The sequence below is a fragment of the Mustelus asterias genome, chromosome 8, assembly GCF_964213995.1.
Source record: "Mustelus asterias chromosome 8, sMusAst1.hap1.1, whole genome shotgun sequence".
Lineage (NCBI taxonomy): Eukaryota > Metazoa > Chordata > Chondrichthyes > Carcharhiniformes > Triakidae > Mustelus > Mustelus asterias.
In genome coordinates, this window is record NC_135808.1 from 84978814 (window position 1) to 85004909 (window position 26096).

At 41.8% G+C, this 26096-nt stretch overlaps 1 protein-coding gene across 2 annotated transcripts in view; it reads left to right on the forward strand.

Moving 5' to 3' along the window:
• The window catches only part of dnajc6 (DnaJ (Hsp40) homolog, subfamily C, member 6), a 104700-nt gene that overhangs the window by 24180 nt on the left and 54424 nt on the right, over positions 1 to 26096 (forward strand). For both annotated transcript variants that reach the window (XM_078219367.1, XM_078219368.1), the window contains exons 2-3: positions 18392 to 18530; positions 25788 to 25837. In XM_078219367.1, the coding sequence (XP_078075493.1) occupies positions 18392 to 18530; positions 25788 to 25837 (189 nt within the window). The remainder of the gene's footprint in view (positions 1 to 18391; positions 18531 to 25787; positions 25838 to 26096) is intronic.

Sequence of the window (26096 nt, forward strand, 5' to 3'; positions counted from 1 at the left end):
TGATTCTGAGCAGAATCTCCGAGCTGCAGACACTTTACGGCAGAGGTGTTTGTTCTGGATCACCCCAGCGTCCAAGAGCTCTCTCATTCTGCAATTGTGACACATCATCCTTATTATGTTAATTTACTTTAATTTATAATTAATGAATACTGCTCCACCCAGTTAACTTGATTGCTGCTAGTAAACTTTGTTACAATTAATAAAACCTGACAATTAATAAATCACAGGCTTTGAAGATCTATGAACAAAATATTCATCAACCATTCACCTCCTGTCTGGTTTCCTGTGATGTGACACTGAATGCAGCCACTGTTCCCTGGAGCCACAAACTGGACTGGATTGGATATCTTGGCTGGGTGGGGGTGGTGTTTACTGTCTTCGTGTTCTCTTTTCACCCACTCTTCTAGGTGCTGGTTACTGCCTCCAGATTCTCTTTGGTTGCTGGTTATGTTACTGGACTAGTAATCCAGTGACATATGATCTGGAGACATGAGCTCAAATCACGGTAGCTGGGAATTTTAAATTCCATTAATTGAATAAATTTAGAATTAAAACAAATTCTATCAGTAATGATGACCATGGAACCATTATTGTTGTGAAAACTCATCTGGTTCGCCTAATGTCCCTTTTGGTGTCCTTATCCAGCCTAGCGAACATATGACTCCAGACTCTCAGCAATGGAGCTAACTCAATACTTCCCTCTGAAATGTCCTCGCGAATCATTTAGCCATCAAGAATGCTGCTCACCACCATCTTCTTGATGGACAATAAATGCCAGCCTTGTCAGCAAAGCCCACATCTGTTAAGATCAGTCACAAACGCAGAAGGTAGACCAGTAAGGCCTCCAGTTTCAGGTGCATAAGGTTAATTCAGGTGCATAAGGATTGCGCCTGCTAATACTAGTAATCATGACTATTATAGTTCTGGTTGTGAAACTGCTTATTGCAATGTCATCCTATTCTTGTCACCAATGTCATACTAAAATATAGTGGAAATTGCCGTTTTTATGTTTATTGAAGCAGGAAAAATGGGATAAATACAGTTTGATTATTGATCTTTTCCCTTCAGAAATTGGACTGGTCAGAAGGGACCATTTTAGGTATATAACAGGCGGCTGGGGTACCGATGTTAACTTATTTTTCAGTGGTAGTTGTAGTGGGAGGGATTTGAGCTTGTGTGTTAGCACCATGTTAAAGTTGACAGCCTGAAGTGTAATACTTTGTCCTCTAGCATATTGCTGCAAATGTCCTAAATAAGCAATTCTTCCTGTCCATAATTTCATTAAAATTTCAGGCTGCATACAAAAGTAACATTTGGGCATCGCCAATTTGGGGAAGGAGGGGTGGGTTTGGGGGGGTGGGGGGGTACCCCCAAAACTGCATGGAGGTCAGTGACCAGTGGAGTGCCCCAGGGATCTGTTCTGGGACCCTTGCTGTTTGTCATTTTCATAAATGACCTGGATGAGGAAGTGGAGGGATGGGTTGGTAAGTTTGCTGACGACACCAAGGTAGGTGGTGTTGTGGATAGTTTGGAGGGATGTCAGAAGTTGCAGCGAGACATAGATAGAATGCAAGACTGGGCGGAGAAGTGGCAGATGGACTTCAACCCGGATAAGTGTGTGGTGATCCATTTTGGCAGATCCAATGGGATGAAGCAGCAGTATAATATGAAGGGTACCATTCTTAGCAGTGTAGAGGATCAGAAGGACCTTGGGGTCCGGGTCCATAGGACTCTTAAATCGGCCTCGCAGGTGGAGGATGCGGTCAAGAAGGCGTACGGCGTACTGGCCTTCATTAATCGAGGGATTGAGTTTAGGAGTCGGGAGATAATGCTGCAGCTTTATAGGACCCTGGTTAGACCCCACTTGGAGTACTGCGCGCAGTTCTGGTCACCTCATTACAGGAAAGATGTTGAAGCCATTGAAAGGGTGCAGAGGAGATTTACAAGGATGTTGCCTGGATTGGGGGGCATGCCTTATGAGGATAGGTTGAGGGAGCTTGGTCTCTTCTCCCTGGAGAGACGAAGGATGAGAGGTGACCTGATAGAGGTTTACAAGATGTTGAGAGGTCTGGATAGGGTAGACTCTCAGAGGCTATTTCCAAGGGCTGAAATGGTTGCTACGAGAGGACACAGGTTTAAGGTGCTGGGGGGTAGGTACAGAGGAGATGTCAGGGGTAAGTTTTTCACTCAGAGGGTGGTGGGTGAGTGGAATCGGCTGACGTCGGTGGTGGTGGAGGCAAACTCGTTGGGGTCTTTTAAGAGACTTCTGGATGAGTACATGGGATTTAATGGGATTGAGGGCTACAGATAGGCCTAGAGGTGGGGATGTGATCGGCGCAACTTGTGGGCCGAAGGGCCTGTTTGTGCTGTGGCTTTCTATGTTCTATGTTCTAAAACAGAGTCCCCAAGAAACATTGCCTGCAATCATCCAGGAAGTTCAAGCTTTTTTCAGTCAATTACACTGCAATTGGAACCATCAAATAATTTAAACTTTAGTTCCGACTGTCTTACCAGAATAGTCATTGTGGAAACGTTAGTAGAATTAAAACCACTTGTCCCAGAAACTGGAGTACTGATCACTCCTAATCACCAGCTTTGCCACCCTTCCCAACCACCTGACACTCAACCTCAATCCTACCTACTTGCCTTGTAAACCCATCTCCTCCCAGGCTCTGAAATTGGCTGAATGTTTAAACTTGTCTGCTTTAGCTCCTGCCATTTAAAAAAAAAAGTGTAGCTTCTGTACCTCTAACTCTGCAGCCCTCAACTGAAGGCTCCAGAAGCGCATTGCCTTATACATTTCTCACCTGGCCTGAGTCGGACGTTTGTGTGAGAAAGGAACGGCTGAATTTCTGGGTAAATAACCAGGATGTGGAGATGCCGGCGTTGGACTGGGGTAAGCGCAGTAAGAAGTCTCACAACCCCAGGTTAAAGTCCAACAGGTTTATTTGGCAGCACTAGCTTTCGGAGTCTCAAGCTCTTCATCAGGTGAGTGAGGACTTGTGTCCACAAATGGCACATAAAGACACAAACTCAATTTGCAAGATAATGGTTGGAATGCGAGTCTTTACAGGTAATCAAGTCTTAAAGGTACAGACAATGTGAGTGGAGAGAGGGTCAAGCACAGGTTAAAGAGGTGTGTATTGTCTCCAGCCAGGACAGTTAGTGAGATTTTGCAAGCCCAGGCAAGCCATGGGGGGTTACAGATACTGTGACATGAACCCAAGATCCCGGTTGAGGCCGTCCTCATGTGTGCGGAACTTGGCTACCAGTTTCTGCTCAGCGATTCTGCGTTGTTGGGCGGCACGGTAGCACAGTGGTTAGCACTGCTGCTTCACAGCTCCAGGGACCTGGGTTCGATTCCCGGCTTGGGTCACTGTCTGTGTGGAGTTTGCACATTCTCCTCGTGTCTGCGTGGGTTTCCTCCGGGTGCTCCGGTTTCCTCCCACAGTCCAAAGATGTGCGGATTAGGTTGATTGGCCATGCTAAAATTGCCCCTTAGTGTCGTGAGATGCGTAGGTTAGAGGGATTAGTGGGTAAAATATGTAGGGATGTGGGGATAGGGCCTGGGTGGGATTGTGGTCGGTGCAGACTCGATGGACTGAATGGCCTCTTTCTGTGCTGTAGGGTTTCTATGATTTCTATGATGTGTGTCGTGAAGGCCGCCCTGGAGAACGCCCACCCAAAGATCAGAGGCTGAATGCCCATGACTGCTGAAGTGTTCCCCGACTGGAAGGGAACACTCCTGCCTGGTGATTGTTGAGCAGTGAATGAACACCACTCGACAATCACCAAGCAGGAGTGTTCCCCTCCAGTCGGGGAACACTTCAGCAGTCATGGGCATTCAGCCTCTGATCTTCGGGTGGGCGTTCTCCAGGGCGGCCTTCATGACACACGACAACGCAGAATCGCTGAGCAGAAACTGGTAGCCAAGTTCCGCATACATGAGGACAGCCTCAACTGGGATCTTGGGTTCATGTCACACTATCTGTAACCCCCCACGACTTGCCTGGGCTTGCAAAATCTCACTAACTGTCCTGGCTGGAGACAATTCACATCTCTTTAACCTATGCTTGGCCCTCTCTCCACTCACATTGTCTGTACCTTTAAGACTTGATTACCTGTAAAGACTCGCATTCCAACCATTATCTTGCAAATTGAGTTTGTGTCTTTATATGCCCTGTTTGTGAATACAAGTCCTCACTCACCTGATGAAGGAGCTTGAGACTCCGAAAGCTAGTGCTGCCAAATAAACCTGTTGGACTTTAACCTGGTGTTGTGAGACTTCTTACTGTAAGTAGCCAGGAGCAGAGAGGCAGTACCACTTTGAAGTTCAGGGCCCTGGTGTTGTATTGCCACTGAACTTTCTAAAATTAGAGGGAATTTCCCTGCCAAACTTTTAAAAAATGCTGACAGGCTTGGATGGTAATGATGCAACGAGATACTTGACCGAGTATTAGGCATGTCCTCAAAATTGAGATCAGCAAAAAAAAATTGTTTTTCAACCACAGGGTAATGGATATGCAGACAGATTGCTGTCATGCTGTATTTGTTAATTTTTTCAAAACGCAGCTGGTTAAATATCTGGGAATGAAATTAAAGGTTGCAAAGAAATGTAGATGGAATTACTAAATACTCTGGGATCCTTTGATTTCACGTATTCCAAATTCCCAATTCAGTTGAGCTCTGGGAGATGGTGAGCAGGACATGTATACGGATTCCAATAATATTGAACCAGTTCCAGAGCTGCTGGATTGTAAAAGTATCCACGCACTAGAAGGAAGTGCTCAGACATTAATTGTTCAGGTTTAAGTTTACATACGTTGAAGTTTAATTCGATTACCTTCCATGGTTTAGGGGCAGGGGTGGAGTGGGTAAGATATTGGGGAGTGGAAGGGGACTGAAGTGAATGGGGGAAAAACAATTTTTAAAAAAAACTTCCCTAGATTTAAATATGTTGTTTAGATTTGATTATAGATTGTAACGTGTTCTTTTGGGGAGTGAGATTGCTTTTGTTCCATATTTCTGACATTCTTAGCTTCATCCACAAGACCCTGTAGCTCTACTGCACTGGTGATTTTCTGACGGTCCAGGATAAGCTTCAGAACTTTTGGAAGATAATTTATCTATGGATGATTTCTCAATAGTAACTGGCTGAAGATTGGAAAGATTTTAGGTTTATGGTTTGACTATTTTTTGTAATATCAGCATCATATAATTTGCTTCAAACACAACCGTGATCATTTGATCAAAGAAAATAGTTTGGATTACATGATAACCCACACAAATACTGCGGGCTATCGGGGAACTAGTGTCTGCTGTAAGGTGGTTAATTAGTAATGACTCATTTGAATTAGCTATTGGTTACTATGATAACCATCTGTTAAGTTACCAAGATGATGTCATGGTATTCATGCATTTAATTGAACCGCGACATTTATACCTATCACGCTTAAAGTAAGCAATGCTGCATAGCGTCAAATGGATTTTGCAATTTGTCCTGCTCTGTGTTCATAAATCTCCCTTCTGACATTGTCTCATTTTGTCACCTATGATTGTCAGTGAAGCTTAGCTATGCAGGTTAATATTCATTGTAATGAAATGAAGGGTGATTGTCCACTTCAGAGCTGCAAACAAAAGACTGTAATTCAAAAATCTGCCTGCAAGATTGCGATAGCATTACTGCAGAATCATTGAAGATGCCATTATGAAGTGCATGCACTATTGGTGCCTGTGCTGTGAGCCGCTGGCAGTCTGAATATCAGCTCAAAATTAAATACAATCATGCTCACAATATATATATCATGTTAGTCTGAATATTGCACCAGCAACAAACAGAAATTACTTGTTATTCAATACACTTATGTTTTCTCAGCCTTTTTGTAGGTTTTCTCACTGGAACTTGCGTTTATTAGAGAGTGGCATCAGTGTGGCACCTGCTACGGGGGATCTGGGACCACTGTGAACAGGGCAAAGAACAATGTTTCTCCTAACTAATCATAGGAGAATCCTCACCAAACCATGCAGAGTTTTGTGGTGAACCATAGATGGTTACCACTATGGGTACTGAACCATAGATGGTTATCACTATGGGTACTTGTACATATGTTACTCTTGTTACTGTTGGGGTTAGGGTTGGGGTGTTCCACCTGTTAGCATTGTTCTGTGGTACACTCCGTTTGGTTCCGCCTTTTTATAGGAGTATAAAGGTCACTGCCACTTCCTAGTGACCCTTAGTCTGGGATTGTATTGTTAAGCAGTATGCTTCGTTCTTGTTGTGAATAAAAGTCTTTATTCCTGGGTACGACCTAGCCTCCCGTGTGAATTAATTGCGCATCAAATTTTAACCAGGAATTGTAAGCTAGAATATGTAATAACATGTAAACTATTTTTTAAAAATTCTTTTCATGGGATGTGGGCATCACTGGCAAGGCCAACACTTGTTGCCAGTAATTTGTCATATAGAAAGCCAACTGCTTTGAGCAGAGTGATTGAGAGCTGCCTTCTCTCTCACTACCTATCTCCAACTGCAACCGAATGAGCTAAACTAAAACTTAAAAGCTTCTCTATCTTCCAAGCACCAGTTGCTGAGCAACAACTGCTGGTTTATAGACACTTTACAGCACACCATAGTCCTCTCTAAACAGAGTTGGAATTGAAACCAAACCACCCCCCCCTGCCCCCAACCTATAAACACCTTTGTCCAAAGGCACAGAAACATTAAATTGAACCCACTTAAATCTATACCTTATTTCTAATGCTTACCAATATATATCCCTTTTCCCCTAGCAATTGACACTGCCCAACTACCTTTCATGTGATCCCTTATATTTAGGAGAGTGGGCATACGTTCAATCTATTGGCATTCAATGAAAACCAGGCTTTACAGAATGGTCCTTGCTAACTGTGAAAATAAACTTTGTTTTGTTGTGTGAAGAGGGGAAATTGGCTATATGGTTGATTTGAAGGAATTAAACCGAATGAAGTGCTGCTTACTTATAAATATTTCACTGAAGACTATTGGAATGGTTAAGTTGTCCTTCAGTTGAAATGCTAATCATCAGTGGGGAATTTCGGTCAAATGGTGAAATTAAAAGTGATGGCTTTTATTGAAAAATGTTCACCATTCATTTGCCTTCACTAACTCGATGTGATGAGGCAATTTGTATCAATTAGCACTGTGCAATGAACATCAGATTCCTCTGGTTTATTCCGCTCATCCTAACTGACTTGTTTAGTGTGCTTCATGCTTAAGTGACTGATTTTAAGAAAAACATTTATCTACACGTTTGTTTTATCTAAAGAGATTGGATTCAACTGTATTTAATAACTTCATTTTGAGTCAGAGAGATGACCTTTAAAGAACCATCTTTCAACCTTCTTGCTCAACATTCTTTTATCTCGACTTGATAAGATTTTGCATATTTCTGCACTGTTGGTAGAGTTTTTGTTTTTGGCTGCTGAGGAACTGTTTAACTTATAATGTAGATAAAGTTTTTGTTTAGAATTTCATGCAGTATAGATTTCACAGAACAAATGTAATTTTTTACATAGGATGGGCTTTGCTGTATGTCATAGAAAATCATAGAAACCCTACAGTACAGAAAGAGGCCATTCGGCCCATCGAGTCCGCACCGACCACAATCCCACCCAGGCCCTACCCCCACATCCCTACATATTTTACCCACTAATCCCTCTAATCTACGCATCCCAGGACACTAAGGGGCAATTTTAGCATGGCCAATCAACCTAACCTGCACATCTTTGGACTGTGGGAGGAAACTGGAGCACCCGGAGGAAACCCACGCAGTGATACATGTCAGTGATATAAATTATTTGTTGTGACATCTTGTAAGTCTACACGTAAATAGCTCAGAGCCATGTAATTTTTAACATTTTTAAGGCAACATTTTGTGGTGTTCATTTGCTTGTTGATTCAAGTTGCCTGCTAATTTCACTAGTGCCAACTTGTTCAGGATTCCAGAAAAACCTCTCGAGGAAGAGTGAATAGAGTGTGAAACTTGCTACCAAAAGGAATAGTTGAAGCAAATAACAGATGCATTTAAGGGGAAGTTAGATAAACACATGAGAGAGAAAGGAATTCAAATCTATGTTAATAGAGTTGGATTTAAAAGGGTGGGGGGAGACTTGTGTTGAGCATAAACTGCATCATTGACCAGTTGGGCCAAGGGATCTTTTCATGTTGTAAATTCTGTGTGAAACATTATTTACGTGAATTTTTATGTGGCTGTGTGGTATCGCTCTTGCCTCAGCCAGAAGATTTTGGGTTCAGGCCTCATTCCAGAGATTTGAGCACGTGGTACTGCACTGGATTATAAACCTAGATTAAGTGCTGTACTGACAGGTGTCTTTCAAATCACACCGTAAACTGAAGTCCTATGTATCCTCTCAGCTGGACCTAAAAGATTCCGTGCCACTATTCAAAGCAGAGTAGTGAGTTCTCTCTAGTGCCTTGGCCAATATTTATCTCTCAATTAACATTCCTAATAATGAATTTATCTGGTCTTTATTAAATTGCTGTTTGTGAGATCTAGTATGCAAATTGGTTCACCAAATTTCCTACATCACAGCAGTGACTACTTGTTTGAATATATCATTGGTTGTGGAGTGTTTTGGAATGTCTTGAGGTTGTGAAAGGTACTATATAATGCAATATTTTTGGTTTTCTCTACGTGAATTTGCAAATTCTGATTCTGAGCTGCTTATATCCACAGATGCTTCCTTACTCCCAGAAGCACAGATGGTGTTTTGTGGATTATTTTCCTCCCTCTGTCCATAGTTATCTGCAAAAACTTCCAATGCCCATCTTGATCCATACAGATCAATTGAAAATTTTAGTTAGAAGTTCTTTAAAATGTTTAATTTACTTAATTTGGAAAGTTTTCATAATTTGATAGAGAAGTAATGCTGGTGGATTGGAGCATTTCTAATGGCATACTACTACAAGAAAATGGAGAGCTACAGATCAGGAAAGTACAGGCCAGTCAGCCTTGCATCAATAGTGAGAAAGTTATTGGAAAACAGTAACAGGGACAAATGAACTTTCACTTGGAAAGGCATGGGTTAATTAAGGAGGACGGGAAGAGATAAAATAGCATTGGGAGATGGAAATCACTAGAATAAGTAATGGTAAGTTAATAGGTGGGCTCAAAATAAGGGAACAAGTAGTAATGTCTAAATCAGGATGACAGTGCATGTATGTGGATGCAACAGTGCATGTATATGAATGCAATGTGTGATAAATAAGATTGGTGAGTAACAGGCACAGATTGCCATGTGGAAATGTGCTGTGGCTAAAGCAGAGACCTGGCTCAATGATGTGCAACGTGGATACAAAATTGACTGATAGGAAGTAGAGAATAGTGGTTAATGGATGTTTTTCGGGCTGGAGGAAGGTTTGTAGTGGATTTCCCCAGGGGTCAGTGTTGGAACTGCTGCTTTTTCTGCTATATGTTAACAACCTAGACCCTGATGTATAGGGCACAATTTCAAAGATTTCCAAAGGCATTCAACAAAGTGTAGGTGTTTAAAATATTCCTGTATACAAAGAAATGGGAGAAAGAGGATACCCTAGAGGAGTCAAGGACAGACTCTATTTAGTTTTAGCTAAGAAATAAGAAAATGCGCAAATGCATTGCTTGGTGTTGTCTATAGGCCACCAACTTGTGGAAAGGATGTAGAGGAATAAATTTGCGAATTACAAGAGAGGTGAAAAAAAATAGAATACTTGCAATTGTTGGGGGGGTGTCTATATTTAGGTAATTAAGGTAAAAGGACAGAGGCGGGCATGAGTTCTGAGTGTGTTCAGTATATTTTTCTGCAGCAGTATGCCCAATGAGAAAGGAGGCATTGCTGGACCTGGTTTCTGGGAATGAGGTGGGTCAAGTGGACCAAGTGTCAATAGAATATTAAGGGGACAGTGTTCATTGTATCATTGGGTTTAGGCTGAGTATAGAAAAGGACACAGAACAATTCAGAGTAAGAATAATTTACTGGAGGAAAGCCAAATTCAATACAGTAAGAACGAATCAGGGCCGAATAAATTGGGGGCTGAAAAATGGACGATCTGCAAAGAAGAGAGATTTTGGGCATAGCCAAGGTATATCCTCTCAAAAGGAAAATGAAGACTCTGGGGAAGAATGAACCCAGAATTCCCAGTGGTGACAGGAGATAGAAATTATGATGAAGAAAAAGTCTGCGTATGACAGGTGTCAGGTCGAAAATGCAATTGAGAACCAGGCTGAATTTTGAAGGTGCAGAGGAAGAGTGAGCACGAAAAGAGATTGGCAGCTGACACAAAAGGGAATTGCAAAGTCTTCTATAAGCGTATAAATAGTAAAAGGGTGGTAAAAGGAGGAATAGGGATTTACTCATGGAGGCAGAGGGCTTGGCTGAGGTATTAAATGAATACGTTGCATTGGTCTTTACTAAGGAAGAAGATGTTACCGAGGTTAGGGTGAAAGGGGAAGTAATTTGTAAGGTAGAGATATTGGATAGACTGTCTGTACTTGAAGCTGACAAGGCACCAGGACTGGATGAGATGCATCCATGGACACTGAAGTAAGTGAGAGTGGAAATTACAGAGGCACTGGCCATAAGTTTTCAGTCTTCCTTAGATTTGGGGTTGGTGCCAGAGGACAGGAGATTGAAAAAGGTACACCCCCGTTCAATAAAAGGGTGTGAAGATAAGCTCAGTCAGTTTAAATTTGAGGTACGGGAAACTTCTACCAAAAGTAATTCACGATGAACTTAATAGTCACATGGACAAATGTGGATTCATTAGAGAAAGCTAGCATGGATTTCTTTAAGATAAAATCATGTTTAACTAGTTGAACTTTCGTTTAAAGAGTTAAGTATTGATGAGAGTAATGCAGTTGATGTGGTGTAAATGGTCTTCCAAAAGGAATTTGATATAGTGCTGCAAACAATTAATTATAGCTCATGGAATAAAGGGACATTAGCAACGTGGATACAAAATTGACTGATAGGAAGTAGAGTAGTGGTTAATGGATGTTTTTTGGGCTGGAGGAAGGATTTCCCCAGGGGTCAGAGTTGGAACTGCTGCTTTTTCTGCTATATGTTAACAACCTAGACCCTGATGTATAGGGCACAATTTCAAAGATTTCCAAAGGCATTCAACAAAGTACCATCAGGAGGCTTTTCAAGCAGAGAGATGCCCATGGAATTGATGAAAAATTGCAGGAATGGATGCGGAGTTGGTTCAGTGACAGAAAGCAGAGTGTGATATTGGGTAAATGTTTTTGAGACTGCGAGGTGGTTTGCAGTGGTGTTCCTCAGTGGTTAGTTTTGAGTCTGTTACGGTTTCAATTTTTTTTAGAACACCTTGGCTCAGCTGTAGGAAGCAGCATTATGAAGTTTGCAGATTGTTAGGATCCTAGACCAGGCTGCCAAATGTTTGGTAGGATCTGGGTAAGGGACCAGTAATAATTTGTTTAAAGGAGACAAAGTTTGAAATTCAAAACACTAGCTGAGAGAATAAAGCTGCAAGTTTTGAAATAAACTTCACTATACAAGGCCAGAAAGCTGAAATAATTTGAAATATCTATCTTCTAGTCTAACATTCAGGGTTAATATGAGGTACACATGAATTAGTAGACAAATTGAGAGTCAATCACACCACACTGCATAGGAAATGACACAAGCCGCGTGGATGTTATCTGCGAGGGTGCCTCAACTTGAAACATTGGTTCATGGTGATATGTGGTTTTGTTTTTGGAATAGTGTGAGGAGTCACATGAAACCTTCATTGAGAACAACCAGTCCAATCATTGTGTAACAATTACTAAAGACTATTTATTACACTAAAGAAGAAACAAATAGAAATGAATAAGACTACAGTACTCTTAAGACAATTAAATATCTGAATTACTAAACACACTTGCAGTTTATATGGAAATTACCCCTTCTTCCAAAATATACATCTGCGATCCCTGAACTCCTTAACACTTTCCCATTCCCAAATAACATTCAAATTAAATAAACCTATAATTCACATCCTCTGTAGCTACCAGTCAGTATGTGGCAGATGATCAAGTCTGGGAAACATTTTTTCCTGGTCCAGTGAAGATATTTAAACTGCCTTTATGAAGATTTCTGCACCATCTTGGCTCTTAGATGTTAAATTGGCCTATAGGCTGAGAGATGTTAAACTGATTTGATTTATTATTGTCACGTGTATTGCTAAACAGTGAAAAGTATTGTTTCTTGTGCTCTATAGAACATAGAACAGTACAGCACAGAACAGGCCCTTCGGCCCACGATGTTGTGCCGAGCTTTATCTGAAACCAAGATCAAGCTATCCCACTCCCTATCATCCTGGTGTGCTCCATGTGCCTATCCAATAACCGCTTAAATGTTTCTAAAGTGTCTGACTCCACTATCACTGCAGGCAGTCCATTCCACACCCCAACCACTCTCTGCGTAAAGAACCTACCTCTGATATCCGTCCTGTATCTCCCACCATGAACCCTATAGTTATGCCCCCTTGTAATAGCTCCATCCACCCGAGGAAATAGTCTTTGAACGTTCACTCTATCTATCCCCTTCATCATTTTATACACCTCTATTAAGTCTCCCCTCAGCCTCCTCCGCTCCAGAGAGAACAGCCCTAGCTCCCTCAACCTTTCCTCATATGACCTACCCTCCAAACCAGGCAGCATCCTGGTAAATCTCCTCTGCACTCTTTCCAGCGCTTCCACATCCTTCTTATAGTGAGGTGACCAGAACTGCACACAATATTCCAAATGTGGTCTCACCAAGGTCCTGTACAGTTGCAGCATAACCCCACGGCTCTTAAACTCCAACCCCCTGTTAATAAAAGCTAACACACTATAGGCCTTCTTCACAGCTCTATCCACTTGACTGGCAACCTTTAGAGATCTGTGGATATGGACCCCAAGATCTCTCTGTTCCTCCACAGTCTTCAGAACCCTACCTTTGACCCTGTAATCCACATTTAAATTTGTCCTACCAAAATGAATCACCTCACATTTATCAGGGTTAAACTCCATTTGCCATTTATCAGCCCAGCTTTGCATCCTATCTATGTCTCTTTGCAGCCTACAACAGCCCTCCACCTCATCCACTACTCCACCAATCTTGGTGTCATCAGCAAATTTACTGATCCACCCTTCAGCCCCCTCCTCTAAGTCATTAATAAAAATCACAAAGAGCAGAGGACCAAGCACTGATCCCTGCGGCACACCGCTAGCAACCTGCCTCCAATCCGAAAATTTTCCATCGACCACCACCCTCTGTCTTCGGTCAGTCAGCCAGTTACCTATCCAATCGGCCAACTTTCCCTCTATCCCACACCTCCTCACTTTCATCATAAGCCGACCATGGGGGACCTTATCAAACGCCTTACTAAAATCCATGTATATGACATCAACTGCCCTACCTTCATCAACACACTTAGTTACCTCCTCAAAAAATTCTATCAAATTTGTGAGGCACGACTTGCCCTTCACGAATCCGTGCTGACTATCTCGGATTAATCCGCATCTTTCTAAATGGTCGTAAGTCCCATCCCTAAGGACCCTTTCCATCAATTTACCAACCACCGAAGTAAGACTAACCGGTCTATAATTACCAGGGTCATTTCTATTCCCTTTCTTAAACAGAGGAACAACATTCGCCATTCTCCAGTCCTCTGGCACCATCCCCGTGGACAGCGAGGACCCAAAGATCAAAGCCAAAGGCTCTGCAATCTCATCCCTTGCCTCCCACAGAATCCTAGGATACATTTCATCAGGCCCAGGGGACTTATCGACCTTCAGTTTATTCAAAACTGCCAAGACATCCTCCCTCCGAACATCTATTTCCTCCAGCCTATTAGCCTGTAACACCTTCTCTTCCTGAAAAACATGGCCCCTCTCCTTGGTGAACACTGAAGAAAAGTATTCATTCATCACCTCGCCTATCTCTACTGACTCCATACACAAGTTCCCACTACTGTCCTTGACCGGCCCTAACCTCACCCTGGTCATTCTTTTATTCCTCACATAAGAGTAAAAAACCTTGGGGTTTTCCTTGATCCGACCCGCCAAGGACTTCTCATGTCCCCTCCTAGCTCTCCTAAGCCCCTTTTTCAGCTCATTCCTTGCTAACTTGTAACCCTCAATCGAGCCATCTGAACCTTGTTTCCTCATCCCTACATAAGCTTCCCTCTTCCTTTTCACAAGACATTCCACCTCTTTTGTGAACCATGGTTCCCTCACTCGGCCATTTCCTCCCTGCCTGACAGGAACATACCTATCAAGGACATCCAGTATTTGTTCCTTGAAAAAGTTCCACTTTTCATTAGTTCCTTTCTCTGACAGTTTCTGTTCCCAACTTATGCCCCCTAATTCTTGCCTAATCGCATCATAATTACCCCTCCCCCAATTGTAAACCTTGCCCTGCCGTACGGCCCTATCCCTCTCCATTGCAATAACAAAAGACACCGAATTGTGGTCACTATCTCCAAATTGCTCTCCCACAACCAAATCTAACACTTGGCCCGGTTCATTTCCCAGTACCAAATCCAATGTGGCCTCACCTCTAGTCGGCCCATCCACATATTGTGTCAGGAAACCCTCCCGCACACACTGCACAAAAACTGCCCCATCCAAACTATTTGACCTACAAAGGTTCCAATCAATATTTGGAAAGTTAAAGTCCCCCATGACAACTACCCTGTGACCCCCACACATATCCATAATCTGCTTAGCAATTTCTTCCTCCACATCTCTATTACTATTTGGGGGCCTATAGTAAACTCCTAGCAACGTGACCGCTCCTTTCCTATTTCTAACTTCAGCCCATATTACCTCAGTGTGCAGATCCCCCACGAAGTGCCTTTCCGCAGCCGTTAAACTATCCTTGATTAACAATGCCACTCCTCCACCTCTTTTACCAGCTTCCCTACACTTAGTGAAACATCTATACCCCGGAACGTCCAACAACCATTCCTGTCCTTGTTCTACCCACGTCTCCGTAATGGCCACAACATCGTAGTCCCAAGTACCAATCCACGCCCCAAGTTCATCTACCTTGTTCCGGATGCTCCTTGCATTGAAGTAGACACACTTCAACCCACCTTCCTGTCTACCAGTACCCACCCTTGACCCTGATACCTTCCCCAATACCTCACCACCCTCACTGACTTCTGGACTACAACTCCCTTTCCCACTCCCCTGACAAATTAGTTTAAACCCCTCTGAAGAGCCGTAACAAATTTCCCTCCCAGGATATTGGTGCCCCTCTGGTTCAGGTGCACCCCGTCCTGTTTGTACAGGTCCCACCTTCCCCAGAACGTGTTCCAATTATCCACGTATCTGAAACCCTCCCTCCTACACCATCCCTGCAACCACATATTTAACTGCACTCTCTCCCTGTTCCTCAACTCGCTATCACGTGGTACCGGCAACGTACCAGAGATGACCACATGTTTCGTCTTGGCTCTCAGCTTCCAGCCCAGCTCCAGAAATTCCTGCTTTAAATCCCCGTCCCCCGTCCCTTCTCTTACCTATGTCATTGGTACCAATGTGCACCATTCATAGAGTACATAGGGGTGAAGCAAAGGAGAGGGTGTAGAATATCATGTTACAGTCATAGCTAGGGTGTAGAGAAAGGTCAACTTAATGTAAGGTCGGTCCTTTCAAAAGTCTGATGGCAGCAGGGAAGAAGCTGTTCTTGAGTTGGTTGGTACATGATCTCAGACTTTTGTATCTTTTTTCCAACAGAAGAAGGTGGAAGAGAGAATGTCCAGGGTGCGTGGGGTCCTTAATTATGCTGGTTGCTTTTCCGAGACAGCGGAAAGTGTAGACAGAGGCACTGGATGGTCTCTTACCTCTTAGATTTTACAATGCCTGCTTGCTCCTGCAGGTGCTGGCAATTATACCCTGGTTCCTCTTTGATTCTCCCTTCTGTGTGTTTGGTTTGGCTGCATCTGTCACATTCCATCTTTTTCAAAATTAGCATCTGTATACCTCCTCTGATCACTGTCGTTTAGGTAAGCTATTTCCTGATAGGTCTATATACACCTGATTCTGTCTGGATGCCTGCTAATCTCATCACTGGGGATGGTCTTCTGTTCTCAAGTCACATGATTCAGTTTTGTGCCATACCCTCCATTTTCCTTTGTGCAGGTGCACTCCTGCAAGGATGGCTGAGCCCTTTAACTGCTGGATTGTGTATGCTCTGCCCACATCCAGCCTGTTGGGATTTGGAAATTCCAGCCTTCCCTCCATGGCGATTCAGATTTTGTAACAAGATGATTAGAAACATGACAACTGAGCAGGTAGTGATATGAGTAGTTGTAAACTTCAAAGTGAGACAAGTAAGGTGGTGAAATGCGCAGTGGCAGGGGAAATGGTGTTCAGTGTGGAAAAATGTATCGCGATGCACTTTGGGAGGATTAACATAGACAGTGGCAGAATTTTGCAAAATGTAGGTGAGCAGAATGGCCTTGGTGCTTATATACACACATTCTTAAAGCTCACAGTGCAAGTTGATAAGGTGGTCAAAAAGCATATGGGATACTGGGATTAATAAATAATGACCATAGAATATATAAAAAAAGAGATCATGTTAGAATTTTGTTTGTGATCTGACTTTAGCTTGAGTGTTGTGCACTGAGTAATAAAAAAGATGTGATGGCCTTGCAAAGGGTACAGAGTAGGTTTACCAGGATGTGACCAGGGATGAAGGGCTTTAGTTGTGAGGAGAGGTGTAAAGGACTATTCTCATTGGAACAGTGAACTTTAAGAGGTGGCCTCATGTCGGTTTTCAACAGAGATGTTTCGATAGAATAAATAAGGAAAAACTCCCTCTGACAAGTGGGTCAACGGCTGCCGTAGATTTAAAATAATGGCTGAAATTCTCCCCACTCTCTTCTACATCTTCTCACTCTTGAGTTGGACTGAAATGTTATACCCGAGAGGTGCAAACTGATCCCATAAATCATTTAAAAAATGAATTGAACAGGTACTTGAGGATGAAGAAACGCCAAAAAGGAAGGGTTGTAGGATTAAGGATGACTGCTTGAGTCATCACTGGCATCATGGACTGAATGGTTTCATTTCTTCTGTTCGGTAATTTCTCTGATTCTATAAAGTGTTTGCATTTGAAATAAGGCAACAGTAGCTAATAGTGTAGCAAGTCTGGTGCTGTGTCATTTGAGTCATTTCCACCAAAACTAAATGTATTGTCTAGGCAGTGGGATCAGGATACTTTTTTAATGGTGCTATGAACTTTCATTGGCTGAGGTCATGAATTTAATGATGATTCTGCATGTCTGAGCGATTGCTTTGTGATGCCACCTAGAAATAGCATTATTGATAACATGTCAAAGTGTATGTACCACTTGTACAGCAATGGAACATTGCATGTTGTTTTGCTCAATGTTTCATTTAATTTCATTGCAATTCAACTGCAGGACCATTGATTTACACCAGCTGAATAAGCCTAATTGATTCTTGGATTTGTATCTGCTGATCTTGGGAATCAAATTCATTGTTTCCCTTTATTTTTGTATGAAAATTAGTACCTTTTTATTGCAAGCTGTTGTGCTTGATATCCCACCATGCGTTAGTTTCAGTTGTCTCAAATTTTTATTTCACATTGATCCCTTTCAACCTCTAGGGAGAATCCTTTATTCTGTTGAACTGGAATGTTTTAGAATACTCATTGGAGAGGTGAGGGACATGGACCGTAATCCATTGCACCACCCAATGTCCCCTCAGGTTTTCTGGATGCTCTGAAATATACAACGGAAATCCATACCTCAGAGCTCATGTCAGATAGTTGCCTAAATAAAGTAATATTTTCTATCTTTGAAATGGGCACTCCAGCCACAGGTGAAGGGCATATCTATCGTGATATAACATTATGCTCAGTTTCATCTCCTTCAAATTCATCTCACCCGATTATTTTAAATTAAGAACCCTGGTATTGTTGATGGTCTTGACAAGTGTGGAGGTATATTAAAACGAAACAGAAGTTAGATCTTTGAGGGTGTTATTCCTGGTAGTTGGAATTCCCTGAATACCTCAATTTTGAAAAAAAAATTATTTAATTTATTTATCTCTTTCAACAGGGTATTTTTCCTTTGATTTCCTTACTCCTTATTCATCAATAACATTACAACACAAACAGGCAGGTGCTTTTCTACACCTAGACTGATGCCATTCTCCTGCTGGTTCACTTTGTTAAGCAACCATTCAGTTATATTTTGAAGCAATTTTGGACTCTCCTATTAAATAAAATCTTTTAACTTCTGTATAATAACTTGGACTTTGCCTGTCTTTCTGGAACTGGATTTTTAACTATCAATATGACTGTAATGATCCATTTGCTGTTTTATTAGGTACCTCCTCTCCAGACATGGAACCCACCTTTGGGGGAGGGCTGCTGGATATGGTAAAAGGTGGAGCTGGACGACTTTTCAGCAATTTGAAGGACAACCTGAAAGACACCTCCTCAAAGGTGATACAGTCTGTGGCCAGGTAAGCTGTTGGGAAATAAACTGCAGTGGGAATACAAGCCGTTTCTTGTTTCCCACTCACAGTATATTTGTAGAAATTGATTACAGTCGAGGGGATTTTCACAGTAACTTCATTGCAATGTTAATGTAAGCTAATTGTGACTCATAAATTTAAAATATATTTGTAAAACAAACCCAACTTGATTTTTACAGAGCTCATGGAAAAATGCTAGAAAATGTATGCATTCCATTTTCTATGACTACTGGGTTAGTAAATTTGCGGATGACACTAAAGTTGGTGGAGTTGTGGACAGTGCGGAAGGATGTTGCAGGTTACAGAGGGACATAGATAAGCTGCAGAGCTGGGCTGAGAGGTGGCAAATGGAGTTTAATGCAGAAAAGTGTGAGGTGATTCACTTTGGAAGGAGTAACAGGAATACAGAGTACTGGGCTAATGGTAGGATACTTGGTAGTGTGGATGAGCAGAGAGATCTGGGTGTCCATGTGCATAGATCCCTGAAAGTTGGCACCCAGGTTGATAGGGTTGTTAAAAAGGCATACAGTGTGTTAGCTTTTATTGGTAGAGGGATTGAGTTTCGGAGCCATGAGATCATGTTGCAGCTGTACAAAACTCTGGTGTGGCAGCACTTGGAGTATTTCGTACAGTTCGGTTGCCGCATTATAGGAAGGATGTGGAAGCATTGGAAAGGGTGCAGAGGAGATTTACCAGGATGTTGCCTGGTATAGTGGGAAGGTCTTATGAGGAAAGGCTGAGGGACTTGAGGCTGTTTTCGTTGGAGAGAAGGTAAAGAGGTGACTTAATAGAGGCATACAAGATGATCAGAGGATTAGATAGGGTGGACAGTGAGAGCCTTTTTCCTCGGATGGTGATGGCTAGCACGAGGGGACATGGCTTTAAATTGAGGGGTGATAGATATAGGACAGATGTCAGAGGTAGGTTCTTTACTCAGAGAGTAGTAAGGACGTGGAATGCCCTGTCTGCAACAGTAGTGGACTCGCCAACATTAAGGGCATTTAAATGGTCATTGGATAAACATATGGATGATATTGGAATAGTGTAGGTTAGATGGGCTTTAGATTGGTTTCACAGGTCGGCGCAACATCGAGGATCGAAGGGCCTGTACTGCGCTTCTATGTTCTATGTAATTAAATAGTTAATTTGAACAACCCACTCTTTTGGCTTTAGAAATATTGACAGGTGGCATTTCTGTTGAGAAATATTTTGCAAGGACTCGAGGACACAATGTGTTTCTAGAAATTCAAAACTTAAAAATCCAACTCAGAATGGATGTTCATCACAATCTCCAATAATTCTTTCTTCCTAACCATCCCATCTCTCAGGCCTTGGACAATGTCTTCTGCTTCATTCAGTAACTTTTTGAGTAGTGTGACAAATACAAGTTTTAGATGATTTTTATGTTTTGGGACTGTGTTTAAACTTGGGGAAAAATGAAAAGGATCCTATGACCTGTGCTGAATTCTGCTGACAGCAAAGCTGAGTGGTTGGATTCTTAAAGACTAAAGGGCACCCCAGTTTGTTTCACGGCAAAGAAGATGCAAGGTGTTCACAACACGTCGACAATGGCAGAAGCATCTGTGTTTACAGAGGATAAACTGTTAGTTGTCAAAGTCTTAAGGTGTTAATGTCATTTTTTTTTCAAAACAGCTATACTTCAATGGTTTATTTAATTTCCAGTGTAAATGAAGTTGGGAGCTTAAAGAATTGCTAATCAGCATGCTATCTAGATAGGAGGCTGATGTGGTTCAAGTTGCAATGGAGAGATAGGCTTTTGAGAGGGAAAGATGCAGAGGAAGCCATTGTAGGATTGGATTACAAGATTCTCCTTAAAGATAGCCTTGAAGAGGGAAATGGAACAGATAACAGGTCACACAGCTCATATGGTTCACTACGCAGAAATGCAGGTAGGAGCTTCCGCTTGGATTAAAAAGATCCAATAGATGAAGATTTAAAAAGAGGCTGTAAGATTACCTACATTGAGCTGGAGGAAGAACATCTAGGAAAACCCATCACTGTGAAAGACATTGCTGGGGCTAATGCTCCTGGCTGGGAAAGGGAAAAAATAGAAGTAAATCCTTGGGAACCAAAAATTATTTTGGACTGGTTTCAGGAAAATTGAATATCTACTTGAGGGACAGTTTATAGTATAACTTTGGAGTGGGATTTTTGATTTGTGTTAAACTGTAAAAGGGAAAGTTCTCTTCTATGGTTTAAAGTATTAGCTGCCGCCAAAAATAGTGTTTAATCAAGTTGCTTTTAGTTCATTTGTTGCAGTAAAAGTTGTAAAATGTGAAATCTTGTATGATCCTTTTAAATAGGTCACTGGAAATTCAAATTTCTTTTTAAAAGTTATTGATTTTATGGAGATCGTAACAGCGGTGCCATGCCCGGATGTGTTTCTTGTCCTTGCACCATACAGTCTGAGAGGTTAGAGGCCTGTGCTGCTCTTTGCGTTGTCACAATGTTTTCTATCTAATGCACGTGATTACTGGTTCCCAGTGTTTTGTGCATGCAGAACTCCTAGCAATAGGAGTTCCATTGTTCATTAGTATATGTTGATTAGATTGGTGAAAGCAAGAAGTTTCCAATGCACTTGCCTGTAAGTTTAGCTATGAAAGAACACCTGGGGATCTTAACATTGACTAAGACTATTTTCCTGTAGAGAATTAACTGTGCAAACAAAGGCAGCAATGCTTCATGAATATTTGAGATGTCAGTTGTATGGTTAAATGGAAGTGTTATAAAGATGAGGGGCTTGTTGGAGAGTGATCCTCTGCAATAAGATCAATTATTGTCTCCTGTTTCTGATGGAGTACGGAACTGAAGCGCAGATTAGTTAAAAAGTATGAAACATAACACAAATCACACTAATATACATACATCAATGGATGGCTCTTTAGATACCCACTGCTGCTCTTCTGCCTCTGCCTCTGCCTTGGGGTATCTGTAAGTAATGCCACAAGATGTATAACTAGTTTGTCCAAAAAATGATTTGACTGTGTTTGATGCTTTTATGGCTGTGGTGAAACCATTCCTTTTTGTTGCATCCTTCATTTTATCTTGATTTATTTTCATTTTAACAGTTCATTTTTATTTGCTATTAATGTTGTCTGCTGTTCCTGAACATAGTGATTCTTCTTGAGACATAGTTTTGCAGGTACGATTAGTCCTCCAGTACATTGAGGAACTGATTGGTCTGTGTGTTTGATGCTAGACTGAATTGGTATGCTGCACAATCAGTTGGGCATACTGGAAAGAAAATCCTGTTATTTGATGTCCACAGCAAGGTTCACTGGCTAGAGATTAAGATTATAAGGTATCCTTGTTTTAGGTACACAGTAAGAGTTTTAACAACAGGTTAAAGTCCAACAGGTTTATTTGGTAGCAAATACCATTAGCTTTCGGAGCGCTGCTCCTTCGTCAGATGGAGTGGAAATGTGCTCTCAAACAGTGCACAGAGACACAAAAATCAAGTTACAGAATACTGATTAGAATGCGAATCTCTACATCCAGCCAGATCTTAAAGATACAGACAATGTGGGTGGAGGGAGCATTAAGCACAGGTTAAAGAGATGTGTATTGTCTCCAGACAGGACAGCCTGCAAGTCCAGGGGGCAAGTTGTGGGGGTTACTGATAATGTGACATAAATCCAACATCCCGGTTTAGGCCGTCCTCATGTGTGCGGAACTTGGCTATCAGTTTCTGCTCAGCAACTCTGCGCTGTTGTGTGTCGTGAAGGCCGCCTTGGAGAACGCTTACCTGAAGATCAGAGGCTGAATGCCCGTGACTGCTGTTTTAGGTAAACACAGTAAGGAGTCTAACAACACCAGGTTTATTTGGTAGCAAACGTTTGTGTCTTTATATGCCCTGTTTGCTGTTTATGAGCAGATCTCCCACTCACCTGACGAAGGAGCAGCGCTCCGAAAGCTAGTGGCGTTTGCTACCAAATAAACCTGTTGGACTTTAACCTGGTGTTGTTAGACTCCTTACTGTGTTTACCCCAGTCCAACGCCGGCATCTCCACATCTTCTTTTAGGTAGCCCTTGTCCAGTGGGTTGTGGGAACCCAACTTCTAATTGCTGCCTAGGATCCGCAAACTTCTTTAAGACAAAATAGTACACCTGCTGAAAATGTGAAAGAAAATCAAAAAATGCTGGAACTACTGAACAGGTGTGGCAGAACCTGTGAAGAGAAAAACAGTTAACATTTCCCGTTATGAGCTTTTAATCAGAACTGTTCACATTTCAGGAATTTCCATTCATTTTTCCTCACAGAAAAGAATTGGGAGAATTAATTCTGTTTGAGTGCTGAGCTATAAAACAATTGGAATTGTTTTAAAAACTGCAACTTTAGGATTAAAGACGCTAGACTAGCCGCTTTCTAAGGGAGGCTGGGTGATTCTATGCCTGCCTCTGAACCAGAAGCTCTGGGTTCGAGTCTCACCCCAGGATTTGATGGCCAAGGAAGGTGTGTTCATAATGCAGCTAGACAAGTTGATTATCTGCAAGTCCCTTTGAACGTACACCAGTGGCAGGTGGAAGAGCGTGAGAGATTCCTGGTCCACCATGTGATGGCAGGAAAGTTGGAACCCCCACCATCACTGTCCACCGTAGGAAATCTCACAACACTAGGTTAAAGTCCAATAGGTTTATTTGGAATCACGAGCTTTCGGAGCGCTGCTCCTTCATCAGGTGAGTCCTTAACCTGGCGTTGTGAGACTTCTTACTGTGCCTGCCCCAGTCCAACGCCGGCATCTCCACATCATGATCACTATCCTTAAACCAGACTACAACATGCATGCAAAATTAAATGTTGTCTCACCAACTCCAACTCCGAATGATCTGTAACACTGTCCAGCCACTTTCTGAATTGTAGCGTTGCAGTCCATTTTAAACAGTGGTGATGAGAATCCTTTGACTCATCCCAGATTCTTTAAGGCGTGACAGTCATTATTTATATTGAGAATCCAAGGAGTTTCTCATCTCTGGGAGAAAAGCAGACTTCTTTTATTAAGTGGCCTAATTAAGTCAGAGGAGCCAAGGGTGGTCAGTTGATGAGCCAGGCAGCTGAAAGGAAGCTTGGCTCAGCAGGAATAAACCAGGCATAAACTTGGTTACTTCAAACAGAACTGGGCAGCATCAAAAAGACTGAACAAGAAAGTTTGAGAGACTGTGAATAGAGTAGAGTGGTATATTTCCATTATTTCATAATGTTGAGGTAGATTTGTTGAAATGAGGTGAGATTTGATTACAACTATTATTCTGTATATGCATTTGCTAACTCCAAAATAAAGCATTTTAACAATTTACATCTGTCTGTGTCTCATTGAAATGTTTCTTATACATGAGTTTCCATGTCAAAGACGCCAATATTTAGTTCAAATCTCAAGCATTTTGTTGCGACATCTCTGGACTATGCTATCGTATAATTTGATGTTGTTCAGAACAGGCACTGTGCTGAATGAAAGATGTGTGGATAGGTTACAGAAATAACCAGTCCTGCTGTACCCAGAAAAACATCCAAGGCAGATCTAAAAGATGTAGCATGCCGTTTGGAGCCCTTGCCGTTCATTCACTTGGGAGCCTGGGCTGTCCGAGTTTAACTAATGGAAAAATACTTCTAAATCCAATAATGGTTAGCTGTTGATTTTTTTTTTAAGGATTTCCTTTACTTCGATAAGTAAAAGATAATTGTGGATGGGAGTGATTCGGATGAAAAACCAAGAAAATGGAGGATAATAGTGCATTATAAAATGAGACAGAAAATTCTACTTTTTTCCATTTTTAAAATAGCTTTCTTGTAACCAGTCTGAATCGTGTTTCAGACAGAATGTATCTACTGACGTCCAAAATACAATTGCATTCATTATAAAGAAATCTCCAGCTGTGACTATGGTTTGAAAGTCAAGGCATGGACTGCAGTGATATTTAAACATGGTGATTTGAAAGCTTTCAGCATTGATCTTTATTTCGTGCTCAGCCAACATGGTGGTAAAGGCACTAAAGAAAAAAAACAAGCTTGGTTTCTACGGCTATGACTCCTCTTTCATTCCCTCACCCTGCAGTATAAATATCTCCCACTATCTATGCCTTTTAGCTTTGACAAAGGGTCATCTGGACTCAAAACGTCAGCTCTTTTCCTTCCTGACAGATGCTGCCAGACCTGCTGAGATTTTCCAGCATTTTCTCATTTGGTTGTCTTCCTAGTTGCTTTCTCGTGACTGCTAGAATGTCCACCTTCCCCTGTCCGGCATTGTGTCCTGTTATTGTGTCTCTGAAAGAAAATTAAATGGTTTATTTCCCGGTATTCTTAGCGGGTTGATCTGATTGCCGACCTCCAATGAGCAATTTGTAAAGGGATCCTAGTCCTACTTCAGCAGATGTCATTTCTAATCTAATGCAAAAATAACTGCTTCCAATAAAGAGGAGTGGATTCCTTTCGGTAATGAAAAAGGGGGATATAAAAAAAAAACCTATGCACCAAATCTTGGTGTTATGGAATCATTAGAATCCCTACAGTGCAGAAGGAGGCCATTCGGCCCATCAAGTCTGCACCAACCACAATCCCACCCAGGCCCTATCCCCTTAACACAACAGGTATTTGCCTCCTGACACTATGGGGCAATTTAACATGGCCAATCAACCTAACCCACACATCTTTGGACTGTGGGAGGAAAGTGGAGGAAACCCACACAGATACAAAGAGAAAGTGCAAACTCCACACAGACAGTCACCTGAGGCTGGAATTGAACCTGGGGTCCCAGGCGCAACGAGGCAGCAGTGCTATCCACTGTGCCACCGTGCTGCAAATTAATATACACATTCTGAACAATCCTAGTGAACAGGAACGCACTGAAAAACCGCTCTAATTGTATAAATTGGTATTAAATTGGTAATGTCGTTCATGTAGACCATTAGAACAATTGCTGCAAGAAGTGGAGCCAATTTCTTTCAGTTAAGGAGACTTTTCAGAAGGTGAATCTGAAATGCTTTATTGTGACGAGTGTGATGACCTATGGCTTTTAGCTTGGGAGTACTTGATGTTTACATTAGGTTCTTGAAATGGGTTGCCTTTCCTTTCCCACTGTTAACGTCCCTTATTCTTGTATATAATTCACCAAAAATGTTAACTTTTATAACCATTCCTCCTTTAGGTATTTACCTGTATGTCATTGTTATAGAATTTTCAGAATTGTTAAATAATGTCTTGTTCAATTTAACCTTTTTGTTTTGTTATAGTTACGCCAAGGGAGAACTTAATATTTCTTACATCACATCACGGATAATAGGTACAATGCATGCTTTCATTTTTTGCAATTTTAAACCTATTATAGTTATTAGCTTATAGCAGGGATAGTGGAGGCATTACTAGTCATATGCCAGAGGACTGGCTGATCGTCAGTGTAATTCCTGTTTATAAGAAGGGGGTGGAACATTTCCAGGAAATTATGGACCAATCAGTTTAACGTCAGCGGTAGGAAAAATAATAGAAAATAAGAGAGCATCTGAAAATGAAGGTTTCAAAGGAGAAAATCTTTATTGACTATC